At 40.1% G+C, this 26,707-nt stretch overlaps 1 protein-coding gene across 1 annotated transcript in view; it reads right to left on the bottom strand.

Annotated features, from left to right (window-relative positions):
* Nucleotides 1-26,488, bottom strand: part of RAB2A (RAB2A, member RAS oncogene family) — a 42,840-nt gene extending 16,352 nt beyond the window's left edge. The window contains exons 1-5 of the mRNA XM_066331780.1: nt 26,233-26,488; nt 13,546-13,617; nt 10,925-10,992; nt 1,552-1,634; nt 133-225 (exon numbers count right to left, since the gene is read on the bottom strand). Coding sequence (XP_066187877.1) covers nt 133-225; nt 1,552-1,634; nt 10,925-10,992; nt 13,546-13,617; nt 26,233-26,278 — 362 coding nt within the window. The 5' untranslated portion in view covers nt 26,279-26,488. The remainder of the gene's footprint in view (nt 1-132; nt 226-1,551; nt 1,635-10,924; nt 10,993-13,545; nt 13,618-26,232) is intronic.
* Nucleotides 26,489-26,707: the final 219 nt, after the last annotated feature.

Below are 26,707 nucleotides of genomic sequence, written 5' to 3'. Positions count from 1 at the left end.
CACAGAACTATGTACAGTGACAAAAGGGAATTTGAAGTTAACATATTGCCTACAAATAATAAAACCCAAAAGCTGAAATACAGAGAAGTTAAATCTTCCCCTCTTACAAAATAACAGCTAATAAAATTTTACCTTTTGTTTCCAATAAGCATTATAACCATGTTGGAATTGGAATGCTGACGAGCATCTTCTAACCAAGTTGTCAAGTGGTTGAAAGTGTCCCTCCTAAGTATAGAAGAGAATGAACATTAAAAGTAGTATTGTAAGAAATCTTTCCCCTGTTAGTCCACTCCTATACTTGAATAACCAACTCATTTATTAGTACACATGCTCTAGGGATAAAAGCTAGTAATCTCTTTGTGAGAGGAAGAAAGGGCAAACAAAAATTTAGCAAACAAGGAGTGTTAATGAACTCTGCCTAAAAGGTAATTGAAAACACATTTGCTACAAAGAGTAAAGAGGATTCTCAGAGTTGTAAAAATCTGTAATTTTATACATAAAAACTGAACAGAATTTTAGAAGTACCCATCAGCTTCAACTAAGGCAAACAACAGAACAAATAAACAGAGTAGTATTTGTTTTACTGAAAGCAGAAAACAGTTGATAATTTTTATGTGAGTTTATAAGCTGAATAATAACTATAGCAGTAAAATCTTTAAAAGTGAGGTACATGAATGTGACACATTATAGTTTTTATGGAAGGTGTAAATTGAGTAATAAATCCAATGCTTGTAGATATTAAAATATTGTATTTTATTTATTAATCAAATATTTGTTTACTGGAAATCCAAAGGAAAGAATATGTTATTTCCTGATGTTTAAATGTAACAGTGGAACAAAAGGGAAAACATCTAGGAAGTCTCTAGTACAAGGGGTTGCTCAATGCATCAAGAGCCAAGACCCACAAAAGGAGGCACACAACTTAATAGGACTTTGGAGTCTGAACATTTTTATAAACCAGACAGCACCCACAGTTTTACAGACAAACTGTATACAGATACATTATTTAATACAGCAGTGAAACTTTAGTAATTTCTGAACAGCTACTAAAAAAGTTATCAGATGAAGACCTGTATTTTCCAAACCTCATAAACACAGCAATGACACAAGTTTCCTGCTATTTTTTATGTAACCAAACTTCTATATTTTACTATTTCACTACTTTTCAGAATAGCACTTCAGTAAAAGTAATCTGCTACAATTAAAGAAAAATATCCCTCATGATAATAAAAAGCTAGAAAGGAATTAACGAATATTTGCAGGTATTTCTCAATAAAGGTAATCCAGAGGTTGATGGTCAATAGTTTACAAAAATATTTTATTTCATTCTTCCTGAAATTTTATGCACGCTTTCTCAACCACCATACAGAGAAAACTGCAAGTATATAGGTTACATATGCTGTATCTTGACTTAGTGCACTTAAGGTTGACACAATGTTACACTACCAGTAAGTATAAAAAAAGCCAAGCTAGATGAGACACTTAGCACTACTGTACACCATAGCACAATTCTACGAAGACATATAATTGTAATCCAGTTGGTATTCTCACCTTGTAATGTCATACACTAGCAAAGCCCCTGCAGCCCCTCTGTAGTATGATCTTGTGATGGAACGGAAGGACTCCTGTCCTGCCTGTAGAATACAAAGTTTCATTACTTCATATCTAATACTTATTTTTTGTTCCTGAAAACCATGAACAGGTTTTAGAATCACAGGATCAGAGAATTCTACTTCTGAGAGATGGAGATAAGGAAGAGTATGGATGGAAAATCAGAAAGGGAACAACTGGGGACAAAGTCTACGACAGTAGTAAGAGAAGGCACATAGGGAGAAGACACCAACTACAGCACAGCACTGTCAAAAAAAGAAAAAAAAAATTGGAACAAGACCTCTAAACCTTTTTTGGCAATCCCTGACAACCCAATTTACTGAATGGCTTCACAATACATGAATCATTATTAGAGCACAGAATGGACTCCTAGCAACTAAGCTCTGAAGACAAATTTGAAAGGAAGCAAATAACCCAGAGCTTCACATTTGAATTCAATAACCCGCTCCCTGGGGCAGCTGTTGACACTAGAATAAATAAAGTCCATTGTAAATAAATGATGAATGACATCTTTACGCCCACCATCTGCTGGTGTAAAGGTTGTTGGAAGGCCAAGGATGCAGATTTTATCCGTTATATCATAAACTGCAGCCAGCTTTCAACAGTCTTCAGATGGAATTCTTTCAGTAATCATTTTATTAAGAAAAAAACAGAAAATGGTTGTGAATTCAATTTTACACGATTTTGCTCCACAGTTAATCAATTTCCGCTGTACTTGATAAATAATGCTTGTCAAAGCAGCTCTAGGAGGCAAGAGTCATCTTCATATACACTGTGAAAAACTTCAGAGTCAACATATATTAGATAGTTCTCATAGAACAGTATTTTGAAAAAATCTCAGCATTTAACATGCTCAACAGAATAGTCCTGAAAAATAAATATTCATGGTTACAGATCTTAAGCTCCTAATGCTCATGTTTTTCAGAAGAGCTATCTAGCACTTGACACTTGCTAAAAGAAATATTTACTTCTAATATTTAGCAATAACAGATGCTTTAGCATAATTCAAAGATAACACAGAACATGTTTAAGAAATACTAATGCTGAGAAAAACCCTATGTGCAGTAAATCTGTAGAACTATAGGTAATTGCAGTGATTTAAAAACACTAAACACAAGAATAACATATTTATCAAATACAAGGTACCCTTCAGCCATGCCTACAAAATTAGTATATGGACAACATTTTCTTCCCACAGTTATTGTACTTAATACCAGATCTTCTTGAATTCAAAGATAACTTGATCTACGTACTGTCAGTCAACGAGAACAGCAGCACAAGTTTACATGTGTTCAGTCTTCAAAAAGCATCCTTATCTTCCAGGATAAACAGTAACTTCTACTTAAGAAAACACTTCATCTTAGCCATTCCACTGGAAACAGTTATAACATAGGGTACAACACACTTAATAGTTTCAACACCATTAGGATACACTCACATATGGTCTTGGCCAAGAGTCCAAGCACAGCTTCATGTAAATTTTGGTAACATCTTTAAGTAAACTTTGTTAATAGAATAGAGACAACCAGTAGAATACACCAAGACATAGTAAAAAATAATGAACAGTTTTTTAGTGTTATACCTGGTTTTCTACACAGAAATTCAAGATTTACCACTTATTCTAGCTCAAGTGAATGGCACATAAATGAAACATTTCCTTGCTAAACAGACAACTTACTGTTACAAAATTCTATACATTGCCTAAAATCATACATGGCCTAGAGTTCACCTAACACAATAAGACTGCCTGTTAAACCTTCATAAATTCCACCTTGACATGTGAAATTGTTCATCTCCCTGAGTAAATTAATCATGGTCAAGCAACATCGTCAGAGATTCTAGCAGATCTTAACAAAATGTATGAACTGTGAACTCTTAAAAGAATCACTTACACATAAAAAGTTCCGTATATCAATCCTGAAAGTTCTGTAATAACTTTGTGTCTCATTTGAAAATGGTGAATTTTAAATATCATTACTACTTAAAGGAAATGGTGGAAAATGGTACCTTCTTTGGTGAAGGGATCACATTTTTCACATGGGAATAATTAATTTATGCTTACATATACCAACGGACAACACAACTGAGTTTCTGTAAAGAAGGTCCGTTATATAACATAAATATATAATATATAAATGTTTATATATTTATATAATATATAATTTTATAAATTTATATAATCTATAAAAGTTTATTTTATCTATAACATTAAAATGCATTATATAATAACACCACCTTATATATAAATACATAAGTAAATATATATATTTACTGGCTACTTTAACAGTATCATTCTGAATGAGATCTAGAAGGTCAATATAAGCTCAGTATCGGTCAAACAGGGTTAGACATGTAGAATACATCCCACAGTTTTTTTTTAAGCATCATTGTTACTTTACTTCTTCATCTGATAATTTTCTCTCTGTCCACTTTCCTTCTTTCCAAGGTGGACAATCTATTTCAAAAGTCAAAAGTTGTCAAAACTGAAAAAAAGTGTAGGCTATTAGCCAAAACTGACTAAAAAACCACGAGTGTGCTACAATTGCACACTTTATCAATCTTACAAAGTAGGACTTACCCAAGTTTAGCTGCTTGTTACAAGAAGCAACAGATAGAAGCAGCAGTATAGAAGCTCAGTATAAATTAAAATCTGCTTCTGTATCAGAGAATTTACCTTTATCTTAAGTATAATTTTGTTATTAACATCCCTTTCACATTCCTGCAAAATCCAGTACTTGCTTGTTTTTTATCTCTGTTCCATATTAAAAAGCTTTTTTTTCACAGAGCAGTTGCAGTGAGAAAGGGACCTTTGGAGGTCCCCTATTCCAACCTCCCTGGCTCAAGTAGGGACATTCCAAGCAGATTGCTGAGTTCCATATCCAGATGGTGGGGGAGGCAGGGGGCTGTGGTGTCAGCAATAGTAGGGGCAACAATCAGGAAACAAATCTTAAATAGGGTGTTGGCCAAGGCCATATTATATCCAGTGCAGGTGATGCAAACTTTTCCTCCAAGACAATCCCAGGTTATACCCACTGTCAGAGTTACACTGCAGCGGAAATAGGAAGATGAAGGATGCCTCTGGTAACAGCCAGACCTGAGACACACGGAAACTCCAGCCAGACATGGCTGCCTGCAGGAACCTGTTACTGCACACTGAGCAGGCCCGAACATGCCTCCACTGCTCAGAAAAAGAGGTGCTAGGTCTGACATGAATAGTTCACTAATCATGAAAATATGTGAGCCTCTGATAAACAATCAATGTTTTAAGTGCTAAGTAACATTCTTTTCTGGCTGTTTTCTACTCTAAGCTTTTACAATTCATACCATAATGGTTCACAGAAACAAACTTTCTGATAGGAGAGACTTGTCTATATAGACATAGTTCTAGAAGTGATAGGTCTTCAAGCAAGTACAAAAATCTTCATCACTGCTTCAACTACATGGACATATATCCCATGTGCTTTTCAAAGCATACTTCATTATAGAGACCAAACCACAATTTGAAAATAACAATGTAAATAGAAAATGAAGCATTACCAATCACCGCAGGTCACTAAGATACATAAGTACTAAGACACTGCACTAGAGTTTGAAGGAACATTTAAGCTATGCAACTGTGTTATTATGAACACAGTATCTCTGTCATATTAAAAAAAAAAGACTCCAAGTGTTACTATTTGCACATGAAATCTTGGTGTCATTTCCAAGCAGGCAGTATAATTGCATCAGTTGCAAAATACACAGGCAAGCCTTTGTTTTCAAAAAGAGTTACTTGCAAGTCCCTTAACTGCATGTTTCTGAATCTATAAAGTAAGGGGGGCGGGGGTGGATCAAAACAGCCATAATGCAGGAAAAGAAAGTAGTGAAAAACCAGCATTCACAACAGTGTATCTTGCTAGAAAACAGTTCATTATTTTTGCTGAATTCTTTACTCCCAATGCCAAAGAATTTGTAAAGTTTCTTCAAGGACCAAGATATCTGAGAATGTCCCAGCAGACCTTCAGCATCCAAGCTGACCACTAGCTTTTATCAGGAGGGAATGTTATAGTACACATCCACATGCAATATGAGAACTACAACACACCTAGCTAGTAGCTCTAGATTCCCTCACTCTGAAACTGGCATACATGTGTGGTACATTCAAAACTGGTGACAGAACATTTCACTCGTGTTGCGAATTACTATTTACCTGTTTACAATTTTTTAAGTTGCAAAGAAGACTGAAAGACATCTAGGAAATAACCACCTCATAAGTGTCTCACCACCTGTGACAGCTGCCAGCTGGGAACAACTCCACAAAGTTGATCCCTGGAATAAAATGTTCCCGAAAGAAAGAAGAGTAACACATACCTTTAAATATAGATTTGAAAGTTATAAATACATTAACAGCCTCTAAGTCACATGTCAACTTGTTTATACAAATGCATGAATCTTTTCTGCAATCATGTCTCCAATCCAGAAAAAAAGAAATATTTCTAAGGTGGTTTACTAGCATGCAGGACAAATAGGCACAGCAGCAGTGTAAAAATAAAAAGTAAATGCCTGCTGTTTCCAGCAAATACATTCCCAAGCAAAAACAGAACTAAGAATGCTGATGAAGAAGAATCTATCACAATAAACGAAAGTCTCAGTATTTTTGTGATGGATTTAGCCAACACGCTGCTTGAGAATAACCCTGTCAGCATACAGTAAGAACTGGAATTTCAAGAGGACCTAAAGATCCCCAAGGATGAAACTGAACATATGTCTAAATACAGATAATTTGTACATCTGCCTTTTCCTCTGATGGTGTTGAATAAATGCCACTTAGATATCCAAAGCAATTCCCAACACATCACAGAAACAAAGCTTTAGTCTTCCATTATTAGAAATACACTTATAAATTGAAAGAAACTGTATTTGAAAGCTTTACGTTTTAAGTAGCAACCCCCACTAAAATAGGAGTTCTACTGTGCAAAAGAAGTGGTTCATACTTCTCCTATTTAAGGCCTTATCCAAAGCCTGTAGTAATGTTGCAATTATTGTAGAAAGCATGAATAAACTGCCAAGAAACCAAAAAATAATTCAGAAAATAACATGCCAATACTATAGTATTTCAATAACCAAACATATTTAAGCATGACAGAAGTTTACGAACACTAAGCTAGCAAGTGTATCTAGTTGCCTTAACTTCCTGTAGTGACATCATGGGTGTGAATAACAACTTAAGCTACTGGCACTGAAGTTCAGATGATGGTCATATTAAACAGACAAATCTCCCTGCCTCATCCTTCAATCCATGGATTCAGAAATAAGTTAATCCTCCTACATGGCAGCAAACACAGTCTGTGACTGGTGATAAGACTACTTTAAGAAACTGAAGAAGATCCTCTGTAAGTTCTCCTTGTAACTTCACAGCAGTATAACAGAGGGGCATGAGATGCAGCAGTATGTGTGCAGGTGCCAAGGTTAGAGGCAAATTAGTGAAAATGTAGTAAAAGAATACACCAACTGCCCACAAACATGAGTATGCTCCGAATACCAAAACAAGTAGAAAACATCACAAAGTAAACAGTAAGTAAAGAGCTCTAGGAGCAAGCCCTACATCCCAGCAACTGTCAGTCACTAGGATGGACATTCATTTAATGAATGAAATTTATTTGGTTCTAATAGATCCAAACCAATTGCAAACACAAGAAAAATACCTTAATTTCAAGAAGAATTAGTATATTCAGAATACCTGAAAATGAAATATGTCTGTAACAATTATGCCTCCAGTCTTCCACAAACATGCTATTTACAAAAGCTTTCAGCTACTAAAAAAAACCTATCAATTCCATTTGAAAGTACACTTGTATGGAAATCAAGAATTTACTTGAAATTATTTATAATTATTTCAGATATTTAGTCTGTTTAAGCAGAACTAAGGTGCATATATAAACATAATAATGAATTAATGTTTTTAAATCAAGCATTTCCATGAAATAGATACTAAAATATAGTATTCAAGTGCACAGGAAAAGTTCATTTTCATACCAATTTAGAGAACATCAGCATTAATTAGTGTCATCACAGATTTCTCCTACTTGTCTGACAGAAATATCCTCCTTCATTTACTGCTTATTTTTCCTCATCAACAATGACTTGTTAGTAACAGCCAACGCAATACAGAACATCCCCCTCAACAACAAAACCAAGGCCACTGACTCAGCCTGGTAACAAGCCCAGTTATCTCTCTACAACAATGAACTTTTTCTGAGGAGAAGCAATTTTAATATTTCTTAGTGTTATGCTGCCGCCACAAGACAACCAACCTTATCACAGATAATTTAAACTCAAAAAGCTTAGCAGCTTCCAGAACAGTAATTGTAACCCTTACTAGCTGCTGTAAAACTACTTCTAGAGTTCCCCAAAAGTTGTGTGCAGCTGACATTAGCTCAAACAAACACCACACTTCCACAAAGAGTTGCTTAACTTACTACAATAGGCAATTACCAACTAAGCAGTTTGGACAAAAATATTTCTCAGTCCATCCAACTATTGGAAGCCATTACTAAGACTAAAGATGCAAGAAAAGAAAATCTAGGTACTAGAGACACACAGACAAACAATTTGGCCCAATACCTCCTCTTTACAGACCTAAAAACACCGAAAGGAACAGTGAAACCCAAAGACTCACAGAGCTAAACACCTGGGTGTGCCACAGCACACACAGCAGTAAGCTTGCAGAGCCCAGCAGTGGGGAGATCCAGAACAGCCTGCAGCTGGGAGAGAACAACAAGAAACTGTTTGCTTGTGCAGGCATGAACAGCAGTACAGCTGAGACTGCAACACAACATTAAGAATGCAACGGCCATACTGAGTATCTTTCATGGAATGTAGATTTTGTTTGCAGGGTTTTTTGGGGGGGAGGGGCTGGGCTAGGTGTACTTTTGCATCACACTAGTTTTACTAGACTACCAGCTCACAGGACCAAATACTAGACTACAATTTCTAATAGGCCTATGTGCATTCCTTAAGTATATCTTCCAGTCTGGCCTCATCCAAAAGGAATTCAGTCTGTGTACTCCCTCATGGAAAACAGACTGCAGTAAAGAGAACTAACTTCCGTAATACGCTCTCAAGTCCAACTAGGATGATAAGTAAAAGTAATATATTCTTGAATTATCATACAAAGAAGGACACAACAAAGGATCTCAAGACATGCAACAGTGTTAGATCCAGCTGTCCCTGTAAGGTGCAGCATACTCCTGCAGTGAGGTATGCTGCAACTTCCATATGTTCCCATATTATGACACGCCTTTCCCTGGGGCTGCGGTGATCTGCTGAAAACAACACAAAATGAGCAGTGTTGCACAGAAATATCTGACCAGAAAAGCCTGAATTTTAGTGTTTGATTCTCTTAAGCAAGCAAGTTCATTGTTAGCAATCCAAACAAATTATATCAAGTTCTTCACTTTCTTATGCCTCTGCTCAGAATGCATCCTGTTCAGTGATGGATTAAAAGCAGGTGTATAAGGCTAGCATCAAACCAGAGAAAGGTTAGTGCTATGACTCAGTAAGCACCAACCAAAACCTAAATAGTTCATGTGTTTCCTTAGCAACATGTATAAAACAAATCTTCTCTCATTAAACAGAAGTTGTTACATCTTAATAAATACAGAGATAGCACCAGTAACAGCTACAGGTTTTGGCTAACAGAAAACAAAAAAATGCTCAGTGCAGATAGAACACAGTAACCTTGGCATTATGTTCATTTGTGTACCTTAACACTTATAAGTAAAATACTGAGAATTGTACCTCAGCATGTTTTTTTTTTTTTTTGCTATTCCTTCAACACCTTTGTACTCAAGATCCAAATGATACAGCAGAATTCAGATATGCTGACAACCAAGACTAGATTAAATAGAAATATCTTGCATTTAAAAATCGACTGCATAAAGTTAAACTTTTAACGTATGGCCAGGTATACTGTCATTCATTGCATACAATTTATAAATTATTAGTATAACACCAGCCACCAATCTACTCAGTGTATGAAAGCTTCAATTAATATTTTTAAACTTATGCATGGTATACTTAAGAATCTAGCCAGAAAAAATCCCTGCTCAAATAGTTTATAAATTATAGTCAAAAGCACTTGGGTTGCCATTTTGGCTGGACAATTTGCATGCATTCAAGATAACAAGCAGACTGCAAAGAGCACTGAGGAGTCAGAGGCACCAGGAATAACATGATCTACTAAAAACACAGTCGAGTTCATTTGTATCTAAGGAGATTAACAGAATCAGTTCCAAAAACCAGTGAAAGACAGTAGTAAATTAAGTACTTTTGCCTACAGACAATCTGCCCCAATTTTAGAAAACAAGGACCAATATAGGTATGTAGTCACATGATCACACTGTTACCAAGGGTTTAGATTATAAAATACTTTTATGCAGAGATTACCTTGTTTATTGAACTTTAAAAATGCTCAGCCACTTGGCAGTCTGAAACCCACAATTATAATAGCAAAAAATGCCCAGGACCAGAAAAAAGCATAAGCTGACCATATAGTTTCTATGCCTGTTTCTTACAACTTCCAAGGAGGCACAGATGTTAGGTGCCATTTCAAGTAAAGAACTTGTAAAGTAAGGTATTACCTATGAAGTTCACTGAAATATTACATTTATTTGACATTTTACACGTACACATATGTAGGCTAACGTATATGAATGTCCTTTCACTGACTTGCTGTACCAAAAATAGCACGTACAGAGGCTAGGAATCACATACCTGTCAGTTTCTAAAGGTATCCTAAAATTCTTTCAAAAAATGAAAACAGGCAACTCTGTCTTAGGCAACAGTCAAATACATTTAAAAGCTATTGCTACCAGTATGAACATCTTAAACTTGCCTCATCACAAGTGTAGACAGTGATGCTGACTGCTTTATAATAAAGTGATAACATAAGAGTAAGCCAATGTATGTTCTTAACTTGAACCTCCTTGAAAATCAAAGCCTGAATTTTAGGTGTTTTGAAACTTAAAGCATTTACCAGTCCCTTCTTGACTGAAATATTTACTGTCTTAAACATGCATCCTTCAGTCTTATATGAAAAGTGAGCCATGTGTTTTCTTCTACCTTGGAAATGCAAAGGAAGTTACAGTGCAAATCCCAAAGAATACATCACACCAAAAAAATGAAATATTAGCAAATCTTAACTTTATAGAAACCAAAGAAAGCTGCAAGACAAAGTACTTATCTACGGAGCTAATTTATGAGAGTTTAGCCAGAATAAAGGAAAAGTTAGTGGAGCAAGATGTTTAAACAATTTTTATGACTCATTACTTACCGTATCCCATATCTGAAGCTTTATCTGTTTTCCATCAATAGTTATCATTCGAGCCCCAAATTCTACACCTGAACAGATTTTACAAAAGATTACATTATTAGCACATATCAGAAAGAGAATGTCAAGTACTACGAAGCAAGAACGTACGTTAAAGTCAGTCAACACAGTAGAAATAATATCTTTCGCACCTGCTTTTATCCAATTTTCCAGCTGCTTGAGAGAGCTTTCTAGAACAAAGGTAACTGTTACTGTCTAAGTGTCTGGGAGGTATTTCCAACAAAGTTTTCCAAACCACTTAGTAGCTCTAGATTAGAGGGGAAAATATACTCCTTCAAACGTAAACAGGAAATTGAAGAGTCACAGTTATTTTAACACTCTACCAATGACAGATTGCTGGGACCAGTTTAGAAAAATTAAGCTTACAATTCTTTATCAATAAATAAACTATTAAGTGAGCACACAATCAGTCACCTTCGACAAGACAAATTTTATTGCTGTATTATTTAAAATCCACCTGTTTATGGGGAAAAAAAACCCACTTTCAAAATTCTAGCTAGTTAAAGATCCAAGTTCTATAACTGAGAGGAAAAAAAAGTGCGTTCCAAACAAACAAAAGTAACTTCTTCAGTGGAAAACTTCAGCCTTTTATACTAGTTTTTAAAGCAATTTTGAGGTCATTAACAGTAAATCAAGTAATTCAACCCACCCCCACAGGGGCACGCAATCGACTTTGAACTCATGTTCTTTATCTGTCTTTCCAAATCTGTTTGGGTAGTTGGGAGAAACTGGCCAAAATACACGCATGCCCTTGTAGTTAATGAGGCATTTCTAATCTCTTCTGATGCCTTTAGGGACTACCTAAAAACAGAGGCCAGACAATATCAAGGGGAATAAAATGCAGTTACATTTATTGAAGGATCTTAAGGCACATGTCAGGCAGACGAAGCCCCCCCCAGGGGCTACACCCAAAAAATGGATGATGGGTCATGGGTTTTCATACTTTTGTAAGTTTGGACCGTTTGCATATTGGGGGTTAATCTTCCAATTACAGCATCAGGTGATGAAGTAATTTACCCCAAGTTTGCTGCCCACCCCCAAATCACTTATGTTTACATTTTCAATGTCTGATACAGTAATGTGTCCTTGATTCCCAGACCTAGAGATGAATTGTTTTGTCTGACCAAAGTGGGACAACAGTAGCTAACACTCTATACAGAGTTTACAGTTCTGTTCTGAAGAATTGCAGAATTAAAAATACATGAAAAAATATAAAAGCTAAAATCCTTCTTCCCTCCTTTTCAAGCAGCTTCCCAGGCTCCATTACTCCATCCCTTGTTATGTTGCTTCTATGTTCACCTCCTCATCTTACTAGCTTCAATTTCTGCTCTGCTCCCAGATTTCAGCTAGTCCTATGCCAAGCAAAGAACTGGCACTACAATCATCCTGCTGAGGTGAAGCTGTTTCCCACAGCCTATCAGTCTGAGGTGACAGGGCTGCCAAATGCATGAGTGATATATAAGGTGTCATATATTTGGCAGGCCTAAAGAAGAAATGATGATATTAAGTCATGCCTCCCTAAAGTACTCAGGCTCTTTCTTCAGCCAGCCTATCTGCTGCCAAGACCTCACAAGTATCTGAAAACTGATGTTTGCCAGAGAATTTGAACTAAATGACAGGCACACACAAGGTGTGGAAGGACTGTCAAGAGAAAGGGAACTCATAATCAAACCACCTGATACATTCTGTTATATGAAGAAAATATGTTTATATTTCAAGCAGCTATTTCGTACTCCCAAACACAGGGAGCCTACCTACTCCAGGGCACAAACTAAAAATAGAGACTAGGATACATTTTGTGCAAGGCTCATGATTAAAGCTGATAGGTTCCTTGAAAGAACATCAACAAGTTGAAAGGTTCTGCAATCTCCTCTGAGACTAGCATCTGTTATGCTTAACAGCAAAATTTATCTGCAGACTAAACTTGCCCTCAGAAGAATTTAGTGCCACACTCTTGCTCTTATTTTGTGTGAAAAGATAAATAAAAGCTTGCATTATTTACTGTAGTTATATCAGAGGCAATGTGTCAACATGTATTCATTCCCCTGCTATCAAATCATACTTAACACAAATAGTCCACAAAGATTTGAAGAGTTGGGAAAATAAAAACCCTATACTTTCACACTTCAGCCCTCTATTCAAAAGTCACTCTTCCCAAATAATTTTTTTACTTTCATCTTTAAGGTTACCTTTGCTATAGTTTAACTTGTCTTCAAGGTTTTGTGGCTAGGCAAATATTACGTTCCCTAGCAAAAAAATGCCACTTCCATCACCATGAAGTGAATTTCAAGCCTGGACAATTCTTCTGTGCCCAATTTTCAGCTGTTCTGAAGAAACGGTTTAGATACTGCAGTCATGAACTTCTAAAATTGTTTCAGATTATACTATCCCAATAAAAGACCCCCAGCTGACTTTATGAGCTAACATATATTCATTAGCTAGACATTCACTGCCACCTTAATACAGCACAAATCCTGCACTTCTGCAGCACAACAAACTCATAAATGCATCCTGAGGTACCCCAACCATTTAACTAAAAACAATGGGCAGCACAAGAGACCTACCAATAGTGAGATCGTGGACTGGTTGAAACCGCTTATCTGTGAACTGTAACAATAAACATGATTTCCCAACACCTAAAAGAAAGAAAAGAAATAAGTGTTAAACACATTTGAAAAATCCTGTAAAGGACCAACAGAAATTAATTTAAGGAAATGTTACATGTTGCATTAAATAAATTACTAGAACTGAAGGTATCAAATCTCAAATACTTTTAAGTGTATAAAGTATTTTAATTACAGCTTTTAAAGTTCTAGAAACATTATAGCCAAAGCAATTATTTTCTAAAATTGAACAAAAATGAATTATTCTTTTGCAAAAGTAGTTCTACCTTTAAAATTAAGTGGAAAAGAAATTTTCTAACAGACTTTCAAAGTACCATTTTACATCCTCCTCTGCAACAACTACAGGGCTTGCTACTCCTCACAACCCTTAATCTCCTTCAGTACTTCCAGCTTTCTCCCAAGCTTAGACTCAATAGCATCAGCCTCCCCACCAGCTCTTTATTTATCCCCTGAGGTAACTGCAGCAGGTCTGTAGCTGCTTACAACCACTATATGCTGCTGCCCACTGGCCCCCCATAGGCCAAAAAGCAGTCCAAGAAGAGCTGGCAGCAACTGAGTTTACATTACAGTCAGACAGGTAACACAAACACTGTCCCCCCTCAGAAACCAACTCGTGCCAGAAATCAGTCTAACTACTTCCCATTACATGGACACTGGTCAAACTGGCCAATTTCTTCTATATGTAAAAGTATAGAACAGTAGAAGTTAATGCAGTCAGCAGGAGTACTCAAACTATCCAGGTTTGCAAACACACTACTTTTTCCAGGTAATTTTTCCTTCTTTTACTTGGTGGGGTTATTCTTCCTGTTCTGTGCAAACTTCATCTTTTCAGCCTTTAAAATTTAACCACAATATATTTGGTTCAAACTCTGAGCTATTCTCACAAAACATACTACTCTGTAGCATCCATGTTCCTGCTGTACTTTGTTTTATCTGTCCAGCAAGATAAAGCTATTCTAACCACATACTGGAGGTCAGCAACAGCTGACATATCTAGTAATAAAAGACAGCAAACAAAAAGATAAGGAAAAGAGCCTCACCCCTGACAAAAGATACACATATCAGAGGTTTGCATATAGTGACACTTGTCCTTCTAGTTCCAAATACAGCAAAGTTTTTTAGTATGGTATAATGAGGAAATAATGCCTACAGAAATATAACTACCACCTATTTAATTTCAGACTTTAATTCTAAGACCAGTAGCCAGTTTCAATGAAGTCTAACAGAAACAGGAATCCTGCATTTGGTTTTGCCACAAAATGAATTGTGGCCAACTGATGACACTCAGATTAATATCTCAAACAATGCAGCAATTGCAACAGCCTAAGCTCATTGCTAGTGCTGCTGTCTCTACTCTCTTCTCTCCAGTATGCTCCTGATCATTTCTCCACACAGCTTAGATGAGTTCTGAAGTAATTTCAGTTGTCTGCTGGGTAAGCATGCCACTCTAACAAGAAGAGTGACAAAGCGAACAGAAATGGCTTAATGCAGGGTCAGAGAAGCAGTAGAGTTAGCTTAAATGAGGGAAAAGAAATGCAGCAGCCAGCAGATCAATAACACAGAGTGGCATGGAACTGTAGTCCAAGGCAAAATTTGCAGCATCTGCCTTACTAGATCTCTTTAGCTTTCTGGCTTATGATGGCAAGCTGTCAGAACACAAGCGGCTTTAAAGTAGGTATAGATTCTGTTCCTAAAAAATTAGTAAACATAAGAAGTGGAGAAGGAATGGGGAAAAGCACTGCAGGCAAGAAAGAAACAGAGAAAGGTAGAGTATGGGAGCTGCAGGGACAGAACACAAAAGTGCATGGAATTTTAAAATATTAATAATTCTACTCAGAGAAGAGCTCTTATCACAGCTGGTGAGAGATCCTACCAGGGGAGGGGACTACACTAGACCTGCTTGTTTGCAGACAGAGATGGGCAGGTGGGAGATGCAGTGGCTGGAGGCTGTCTCTGGGGCACAGTGATCATGAAATTATAGAACTTTCAATATTTGGTGAAACAAGAAGGGGCATCAATAAAACTTCCACACCGGACTTGCAGAGGGCAGACTTAGGCCTATTCAAGAGGCTTATGCGGAGAGTTCCTTGGGAAGCAGCCCTTAAAAACAAAGGAGTCCAGGAAGGTTGGGCATGCTTCAAAACAAAAATCTCAAAGGCATGGGAACAGACTGTCCCTGTGTGCCAAAAGATGAGCTGACAAGGAAAATGACCAGCCTGGATGAGCAAGGAGCTCTTGAAGGAACTAAGGAAAAAAAAAAGAGGGTGTATCACCTTTGGAAGGAGGGACAGGTATCCCCAGAAATGCTTAAGGGAATTGCTAGGAAAAATGCAGGAAAAAAATTAGAGGCAAAAGCCCATTTAGAACTCAACCTGGCCACTTCTATAAAAGACAATAAAATATTTTTATAAATACATTAATAGCAAAAGGAAGAGCAAGGACAACCTCCATCCTATAGTAGGTGTGAGAGGGAATTTAGTAGCTAAAGATGAGGAAAAGGCAGTACTTAGTACTTAAAGAAGGTGTTCTTTGCCTCAGTTTTCAACAGAAAGACAGATCATCCTCAAGACAACTGTCCTCCTGGGCTGGTAGATGGTGTCAGGGAAGAGAATAGTCTCCCCACAGGATGAAGCAGTCAAAGGCCTGCTGAGCCACTAAGATGCTCACAAATCTATGGGACCAGATGGATTCATCGGTGATAAGGAAACTGGCAAATGAGCTTGCAAAGGTGCTCTCCATCATCTACCATCAGTCCTAGTTCAGCTGGGAAGTCCCAGCTACTCGAAGCTGGCCAGTGTGACACCCATGCACAGGAAGGGCCAGAAGGAGTATCTAGGAAACTACAAGCCAGTCAGCATGACCTCAGTGCTCAGCAAGATTATGGAACAAATCATCTTGAGTGCCACACAGCACTTACAGGCTGGCTAGGGTATCAGACCCAGCCAGCACGGGTTCAGGAGCGTCAGGTCGTGTCTGATCAACCTGGTCTCCTTTTATGACCAGGTGACCCGCCTCGTGGATGCAGGAAAGGCTGTGGATGTTGTCTACCTGGACTTCAGCAAGGCCTTTGACATTTGTCTCCCACAGCACACTCCTGGAAAATCTGGTAGCCTTCAGCTTTGACAGGTGCTCTCATCACTGGGTTAAGAACTGACTGGATGGCCACGCCCAGAGAGTGGCAGCAAAGAGTGCTGCATCCAGTCATTAGTGGTGTCCCCCAGACATCAGTGCTGGAGCCAGTCCTGTTTAATATCTTCACTGATGATCTGGATGAGGGATGAGTCCACCATGAGTAAATCTGCAGATGACACTAAGCTGGGAGCATGTGTCAATCTGCTGCAGAGCAAGAGGGCTCTGCAGAAAGACCTGGAATGATTGGATGGATGGGCAGAGTCCAACAGTATTCCAGCTGGTGGATGGGGTCCGCCGCTTGGGACCCAGAGCGCCACAGCCACCCCAAAGGATGTCCCGCTAGAAACAGCTCCTTGGGGGGTCAGGGCGCTCCTCAGCTGGCAGAGGGGCTTCTCAGCATCGGGCAGAGCAGTGATTTTTCAGCTCAGTGATTTCAGCTTTCAGTGATTTCAGCTCAGTGCTCTCAGCTCATGCCCTTGTGAGTTTAGCCCCTCTTTTAGCCAGACCGTAGTGAGAGAGAGAGAGGTCTCGTGTGGAATTTCCGCAGGTGGTACTTTATTGAGAGGGTACCAGCGAAAGGCTCCAGGGACGAGGAACCTCTCTCGACCAGAGGAAACCCAGGGGTTTTTATGGGACACCAGGGTGGGAGGAAAAGGGTACAGAACCAATCAATTGTAACAGATCTACATAAAATCCCGAGGGGGCTTGTGGGTCTCCGGACAGGTTGCCGTGACTAGGAGGTTTGTCTTTGTCTTAGGGGCTCTGGGTGAAGTTTCGAAATTCTTCCTTGACTCCTCAGCTTGGCTCCCTCCAGGGCAAAGCAGCCGGGGCTCCACCCACTCCCACACACCAGGATGAAATTAACAAGTCCAAGTTCGGACTCCTGCATTCAGCCACAATAACCCCCTGCACCATTACAGACTGGGGATTGGTGTGGCTGGACAGTGCCCAGGCAGAAAGGGACCTGGGGGTTCTGGTGACAGCAGCTGAACATGAGCCAGCAGTGTGCCCTGGTGGCCAAGAAGGCCAGTGGCATCCTGGCCTGGATCAGGAATGGTGTGTCCAGCAGGAGCAGGGAGGTCATTCTTCCCCTGTACTGGGCACTGGAGAGGCCACACCTCGAGTGCTGTGTCCAGTTCTGGGCCCTCAGTTTGGGAAGGACCTTGAGACACTTGAGCGCGTCCAGAGGAGGCAACGAGGCTGGTGAGGGGCTGGGAACACAAACCCTGTGAGGAACGACTGAGGGAGCTGGGGGTGTTCAGCCTGGAGAAAAGGAGACTCAGAGGTAACCTTATCACTCTAGACAACTTCCTGAAAGGTGGCTGTAGTCAGGTGGAGGCTGGTCTCTTCTCCCAGGCAACCACTGAGAGGACACAGTCTCAAGCTGCACCAGGGGAAGTTTAGGTTAGACATCTGAAAAAAAAATTCTTTACTTAGTGATTGGGCAATGGAACTGTCTGCCCAGGGAGGTGGTGGAGTCACCATCCCTGGATGTGTTTAAAAAAAGACTGGATGCAGCACTCAGTGCCATGGTTTAGTGATAAGGAGGTGTTAGGTTAGGTCATGGGCTGGACTTGATGATTTCAAAGGTCTTTTCCTACACAGCTCATTCTGTGAACAGTGTTTATAGATACAGGTACCTTTTAGATCACCAATGAAATAAAATTACCCCATCAGAGAACATAATCACCACCTCACTTACAAAAAACCTGTCAGTCACACCAGAAATAGCTTTTGCCGTTAACCCTGCAAAGTGATTTCAGTATCAATGGATAAACCAAAACCTCAAACCAATCCAATATTCCTGCACAAATCTTACAAATGTTGGAACAGTATTTCAAAATCTAATCAACAAAATGACATTTTATTAGGTATTCCAGCACGAGCTTTCAAGTGGCAACCTGGTATTTCTTGCCCTTGTAAGGCTGGTGACCAAGTCAGTTCAAATGAGGATACAAACACCGCCCTCATCAGAGCAAAGACAACAGACAAGCACAGCCCCTTTGATGCAAGCCCTGTCTCAGAGTGGCACAAGATGACGGCACCTCTGGTCACTCCTCCATAGGAGCAGGCCTTTTAGGAGCAGACTGAAGACTGATGGGCTCACACAGAGAAACAGAAGAAATAACCAGTTTCTCTTCTATGCAATTCCTGCTACTTCAGAACCTTCCAACAACAACAAAAATCCCATCTGAAAGTCCCTAGGTTATGTACTGCTTTTGACTGAAATAGAGGTTTCATTTAATTTTATAGTTTTAAGATATTGCATGTTTGTATCACAAAAGTCCTTATGTAAATATGTTATAGCCCAAATCACTTCCAGAGTTTGAGCAAACTCCTGTATCACAGGCAGAAGCATGTATCACCGCCAGGAACATGTATCACAGACAGGAGCAATATATGAATACCGGAGTAGTTTACCACCTTGTGACACAAACATGCTGCACAGATCAGTTAACAGCTGCAGGCAGCTAATTCTACGGCATGCAGGTGGTTTAAAGTAACTACACCAGTTAACTCTAAGAACAGTGGCTGTTTACCAGTATCTTGTTCACTTAGCACTGTAATCTTACACCTGAAATGAGGCAAACACTGTGAAAAGTAACTGAGCATGTCTTGATGATAGTCAATTGCAGAATGCAAAAGGGATAGATTCAGTAATTAACTCATTCTCCATTTTATGCCACAATTATTTTAATGTAGCTTCAGATAAACCACATCAGAAAAAAAATTCTAGTATTTCATATGACAGAGCTTGGATACACTTCAACAACCACAGTAAACCAAAAGCTCTTGCTTAGGAACAAATGAAAACAATGGATTACCTGTTCAGAAGGAAGGCAGCCTGCTTTTTGCAAGTGTCTGTTTTAGGATCCCTTCATCGCTTCTTAGTACTCAAAAAATGATGGGAAGTAGAACTTGTGCTATAGTAATTTTGCCCTCCAGCTCTAAATTCCAAACCAGCAGACTAAGTGCTTCTCCAAATTCCTCTGACTCCCTTAACAGCTTCCTCTTAATCTGGCTGCAACCCTGCAGTCAGTTTCCTTAGACAAGGCATTGTCAGAACTTTGCTGGTGTCCACTTTGGCCCAGCTTCAACACCACCCTTGCTTATGTACTTGTGTTTATTTCAGAGCTCAGCAGTAAAGCTGCCTTTCTCCCTTCTCACTCATTCGCAACAAGGACTTAAAAAAAACACAAAACAAAACAAAAAAACACCAGCTCTGAAGCACAGCACAGGTGATGTTACAGCTGAGCCAATTTCTGGCTGAGAGAGCTGAAGTGCCTCCTTCTCCTCTTCCTGACTCCCTGTGAATAGGGCAAGGAAGGTTCAGTTAGTGGCTGAAAAGTCAGGTGTGTACTACTGAACATGAGGGAAAACTTTCAGGCTTCTCCTACCTCTAGGCAAAAGTCAGTGTTCCTTCCACTGATGTTGCCTTGAAAGGCTGGCCTGGTTCAAAACAAAAAAATGGATCAAAAAAAGAAGGTAGGGAGAGGTAAGAATTTCCTTACCTGCTCACCTAAGCACCACGGTGTCTCAAGAAAGGTAAGAGAGGAAAAGAACTGCAGTAGTAGTGCTCTCAATTGTGGAATAAAACCTGAATGCTAAGAAAAATCTCCTGTGTTTATCTGCCTGCTGTCTCTGGTGAGTAGACTCACTCCTTCCCACACAGCTCCCCTCCATTACCCAATAGGGCTCTTGCACCCTTTTGAGCATAACTACTATTTGTTTAGGTTTGAAAATCATTTTTGTGAGCTGAGCTGTCTCTCTGAAGGATCACACAAGCAGTGATTCGGACAGCTAAGAAGCAGCAGAGCCTATAGTTGAGACAAGAAGTGGTAACAAGGTCTACTCACTTTAGCGGCAGATAAACCCCTGGATTAATTCAACCATCTCACAGAACTATTTTTCTTGTACTTGATGGTGATCAATCAGTCCACCACACACACAGATTAAGACCTACTTCCCTTTGAGATCTTGCTCTCACTAATCTTCCTAGTTTCAGTTTCCTTCCTTCAAAGTACTCCAGACTGTGGAAAAACACAGCCACAAGACCAAATTACCTGATTCAGCCACTAAGTAAAAAGTTAACCTGAAAAGAAGGTAGTTTTCTACTGCATTAGTGGATCCAGATCATGGCAGACTACCAAAGTCAGCACAAGGTAAGGGAAGCAAGAACTCCTTCTTTCACACCATAACCAACTATGTCAGCTTGAATGTCCATGAACCCAGTGCCACAATACCAACTGAGCTGAAACCACACTTCCTGTTTTCTTACTGTCCTTTAGAAAAACAAACAAAATAAATCTTATAGACAGAGTAACACAATTTCAAATGATGGACAAGATTATATATATGGTTATTATATATATACATATTATATATAGATAGATAATTATCTAGATGATACACATAAGAACACAGATTTTAAAACTAACTTTGATTTTAACCAGGTAATTACACATTACCACGTCACAAGATATATACCTCCTAATCTGGTTTATGAGATACTTTTAGTTCTTTCCAGTAGTCTGCAGAGCTTCTCAAATGTTTCATAAGCCCTCTTCTATTACAGGTTGCAGTTCCTTCCCTCGTCCTCCATTTCCAACCACAGCAGCTTTATGCAACCTCCAGAAAGTGCAGTATTACTTTTTTCACAGGCCTAGGCATAACAAGACATGAACCTATAGCAAAGATTTTTCTTATCTCTTCTCAGTCCGTTATGTCTTAGTCAGAATTCCAGCATCAAATGGGGAAAGCTTTATTTAAATTTATAGGAAGGACAAACTAAAAAAATTCCAAACTCTCACATACAGAGCAAAGGAGGTTCACATACAATTATAAGCATGGACAACAACTGAAGAAAAACAACCTCCAAAAAATCCTTCATGATGCCCATGCAGTTCTGGGAACAGTAATAAAAACAGCTCTTTTAAAGCTGATTTAGCTTCAGCACTTAAATATTTCACAGCATATTTGAAGCCATAATGTAAATTTCTCCTTTCTCATAAACAATTAGCACAGGCCTACAAAGTTATAGGAGCTGTTCAGCTTTAGCATGTTTCAGTTTGTATGACACTGCTCCACTGCTAACTGTAGGTTTTAAAAATAAGTAAAAATTATTTCCAATAAATAAGCTACATTTGAGTCTGTAAAAAAACTTCCTTATGTTCTGCATGGTCACAAATCACTTAGAAACTGCTGCCATTCATAATAATATGGGACAGGTGTTTGGGGCTTCTTTTTAAAGTGTTAGAATTAGACAAGAGTGCACACTAGCAGTCTCATGAAACCACTTGTATGGACATATAGTTTGTTAATTATAGTTAACAACTTCTAAGAGGATAAGAGGATGTTCTTATACAACGCCTAATATCTGCTCTTTTGGGATTAAAGCATCATTGAAACGGTCTCAAAGCAAGATGTAAGTAGTACAGACCTGGTTTTCAGCACAAACGAGTTCTCAACCTATCACAGGGTATTAACACCAGCTCTGGGAAGATGAAAACTGGTTTAGCAAAGAAATACTATTACATACTTAGAGAAAATAAGGGCAAAAGACTCTGGTCATACACATTACCAGCTAATAACAGCTGCTGTTCCAGAGCAAAGTGCAAACTCACTAGAAAGATTTCACAAAGAGGACAGAAAAAGAAAGTGAACTCAATGGCTTAATTTCAACATTTGAAAGTCTCCTAGGTAAGTGAAATGGTTGACTAGACAGCTTACTTTACTCTAGAGAGTGAGGAGAATTAGACCACCAAGCAATTATATTTTCTTTCATCATTGCCTCCTAATAAGAATAACTTAGAGATACTCTTGGTCTAGGAGCAGCAACTATCTGCTGAAATTGAAAGGCAAGTGAAAGTCCATTATGCAAAAAGCTCAGAGAGTTGCTGCAGTAACACATTCAAGAAAAGCAGGTGGATCTGCTCATGGAAAATGCAGCAACAGTGATCCTAAAAAGACATTTAGATGGGCTACAAATGACAAGTTACGTTGGAAAGAAATCTGACCACTGCAAAACTGGTACTTGAGGTATCCTAAAGCTCAGGAGCATTCTCTGGTGGAATCTAGAAAGCATACTCAAACATAAGCAAATTCTGATGAATGCATATTACTCTGAAAAAAATATTCCAGCTCTCATCTTCACAGAAATCTTGTGTATTTCTCAGTTTATTCCCACACAGTACATTGCTGGTAACAAACATGTAAATAAAGAAGATTTTACCATCATACAGAAAAAGATCTAAAAGAAAAAAGTGACAGACTTACAGTCACCAACTGCACAAACAGATAGTTCTCATATGCCAAGAGTATTCATCCTAGCTCAGACCTAAGTCCACCTCAACTTCAACTGGTGGCCAAAGGCAGATGTATAGGGAAGAGTGGATAAAGACACCAACTCCTACTGCCAACCAAAATGCAAGACACCATCAACCATAAAGGCTGGTTGGGTCTCAGAGGTACAGTCCTAAGCAGCACACACCACACATGCTTCTAAACGAATTTGCAAACCCCTACAATGCTTTGGAAATAGCCAGATGAAAGGATTTTTCCTGATAAACTCTCACAGTAGTCAGTATTCCATAATATTTGTATTTTTCTCTTGAACTCCACAGCTACTGACCCACAGCTACAACATAAAAACCACACAGATTTACAGAGATGTTGTTTGAGTACCTGAAATACAGCCATGCCATTTCAGGTCTCTCCCACAACAGAAAACTAAACCAGATCCTTAGATTTAGATCCGGTTTACATCCTAAACCAGTTCCAATTATACAGAAAACCATTTTTATGTATTAAAAAATACAGTTAACAACTAGATTAGAAGCAATCTCATGTTCATAAAGCTACCATGACCAGAAAAAGAAAAAAGTCATGCCAATTCACTGCCATTGGCAGTGAACGCCAGTGACCAATGAAACAGGGAATGCAAAGGGACAAGAACTGTTGAGCACAAGGCAGTCAGTCTTGTACAGTCAGTCTCTGTGACTGTCATTTTAAGAGACTGAAATCATCCCGAATTCCTGTGTTTAAGCAGATGAAAACATGTGGAATGGCAATTCAGAGATGGCACATACAGGTGTCTTGTATAACTCCATGGGGTTTTCACTGGTTTGCTTATAGATCGCACAACCTTACTTTGTTTTTAGTGCTGAAAGAGGAGCTAAATGTTAACATCTGTCCTCAGCTGAGTCTCTTAGTTTTCTCCCACAGTTTGTTTACAACTAATTGCTGAGTCACCAGGCAGCTGAGGCATCTCCAAAGCCTCTAAATCAAATACCAGAAACAAATTTCTTGATTGCTATGAAACCTACATGGTCTGTGAGTCCAGTGGCGTATCTTCACTGGGTGGAACGCTGAGGGAAACCATGGAAACTGAACAGGAGAGACACCATCCACTCTGAATTTCCATAGTCAGAACTTTGAGTTCAATTGCCTTCCTCTGAGGAAGAGTAGTAATACCCAGACCACCACCATCATCTTGGCAACTGTGCACAACATAAATTGGCTCTTCAGTACTAGCTCTATTAGAATACTTAAAAGGCTCACAGGAGATCCAAATAAAAGCAAAACCAACTAACCACTATTGACACATTCAATTCACTTCAAGAATAATCATTGCAGTAGTTTTAATTAGCTTTCTGTAGCAACTCAAGAACACAAGCCATAAGAATTAAAAAAAAAAAAAACTAACCAAAAAGGGCATTAGGGTTGCCCTAATGGCAAATTTGTGAGCCTTCCTCCTCTCTGTTTCCTTTCTCTTACTCTTCCGATATTTGGCTCTTAAGCAGCTGCAACAACTTCAGAAGTGACACATCCATTCCGTATTTCACGTTTCAAACAACTCAAATGCAAGAGTGCAGCACAGACTATCACACTGAGGATATCTCTCTGTAAAAATTTAATCAGTATACAATCAATGTACCAAAGCAACTGTAAGCTGCTGTCTACCACTTTAATGACTACAGGTTTTAGGGATGCACCAGAACTGGCCACCTGTTCTGACGCACTGTCATTCTGAACTGTGCATTACCATCTTGCATCACCCTGGCCTGACAAACCTCCTCTTACTTCTCCTTGAACAGGTGCAAATCCTGTCCTCCTATCCTGGCTTGATGAACTGTCACTCAGCTAAACACCCAACAAAAATCAGAATTTTCAGTTATCATCTACAGCCTAATGCTTCCAACATAGTCATTATAGCTGTGATACATTTCTAAAGATTCACTTATACTACATCTGCTACTGCAGAAGCCTAAAAAGCTTTCAGAGCTTAAATATATGTTTAAAAAGCAGATAAAAGTCACATAGTAGTTGCATCTAATGTATTTAACACCCTCGTGTGTAATGCAACTGTAATGCATAATTATAATCCACCAACAGATAATTTGGTTCCTAGGTATGGAGTACAATTATGAAGGTACACTCAGAATAGAATCTAAAATAATAGGTGTGTCATCACACTTACTAAAGAAGGCATTTGGACAGGTATGAGAAAAACAACAAGGAAAATGCACAACACACAGCTAAGTTAGCTACCTTGTCCTGACAACATTTTGATCAAAGTATGCTACTCTCATCCATACTAGGCTGAGAAAGCATAAAATACATTGGCAAAGGGGCTTCAAGCAGCAATTCCTTTTAGCACAGGGCTATGCCGGCAGCATTTGTAAGCATTATTTTTTGTCACATAGTAGCCAGTTACAAACGGAACGGAGTAAGTCTTTAAGGAATGTTCAAATGGCCGTGTTGGATGGGGCCTTGTGCAATGTGGTCCAGCGGGACATGCCCCTGCCCATAGCAGGGGTTTGTGGCTAGATCATATTTACGCCCCAGCCCAGCCCCTTGACATTCTATGATTCAAAATATTTTTAAAAAGTGCCAAGAAACATCTGAAAAAGCAGTGGTGTGTGCACATAAACACACATTAAAAAAAAAAAAAAAAAGGCTCCTGTAAAACAGACTGGAAGAGCCAGGGGTTTTAATTTTCCTGTGACAGCGTTTCTTCACAGTTTGTTACAGCAGCTCCAGCCGAGACTGGAAAGAGCATCCTTGCAGCCTGAGCTGAAGGTAACTCACAGCAATGAGACAGAAACTCATCACAAAACTGCGGGGTGGAGTGTGGCCTCGCTGCCACAAGGCTGCAAACCACGGGCACTGCCCAGCTATAAGTTTCGTTGTGACAGCGCCGTCTCCCTGTCCGCTGCCCCGCTCTGCCGCCGCAGCCAGGCCGGTGACACAGCCCGAGCTGCCCCGCGGCCCGCCGGCCAGGCCCAGAGGCGGCTGCCGTGGGCCCAAGGCCACCCGGAGACAAGGCCGAGGCCGCGGGCGGGGCCCGGCGCAGAGGCGGGGGGGAGACACCGCCTCTTCCTCGCGCGGAGCCACCACGTCGGCGGCACTGCCAACACTGCGGAAATGGGCGCGGGGAGCCGGGCCTTCCTCTCCGCCCCCCGCCCCGCTCCGGCCCGGCCCGGGCTCACCCACCTGTGTCTCCGATGATGATGTACTTGAAGAGGTACGCGTAGGCCATGGCCGCTCCCGGGATGCCGCTCCCGGGCTGTCCCGCTTTCGCTCCGGCGTGACGCGCGCGCTCGCCGCCCGAGCTCGCGCTGCGGAGAGGCGGAAACGGGCTAACGGCCCCCGGGCGGCGCCTCCGCCCGCTCGCTGCCTCCTACCTCCGCCCCCGCGCGCCGCCGGCGGAGGGGCTCTGCTCGCTCGGTCCTACTGTCCGCCCTCCCTCCCACCGCGGCCCCACAGGCGCCGGGAACGGCAGAAGGCGGCGACGGCGAGAACAATAAACAGGCGCCGAGCGGCCCCCGGACCCTCCGGCGACGTCAGCGCCCGCCCCCTCGCGCCGCCCCGCCTCCGACCCGGAAATGCTGGGCGCGAGGCCGCCTCCCGCCGCGCGCGGGGCGGGGCTGAGGGCGGCGGCGGCTGCCCGGGGGCGCCGGGGCGGTGC

The sequence above is a fragment of the Sylvia atricapilla genome, chromosome 1, assembly GCF_009819655.1.
Source record: "Sylvia atricapilla isolate bSylAtr1 chromosome 1, bSylAtr1.pri, whole genome shotgun sequence".
NCBI lineage: Eukaryota > Metazoa > Chordata > Aves > Passeriformes > Sylviidae > Sylvia > Sylvia atricapilla.
Note: the sequence above shows the minus strand (reverse complement) of the source record. Positions and strands in the feature narration are given on the sequence as shown.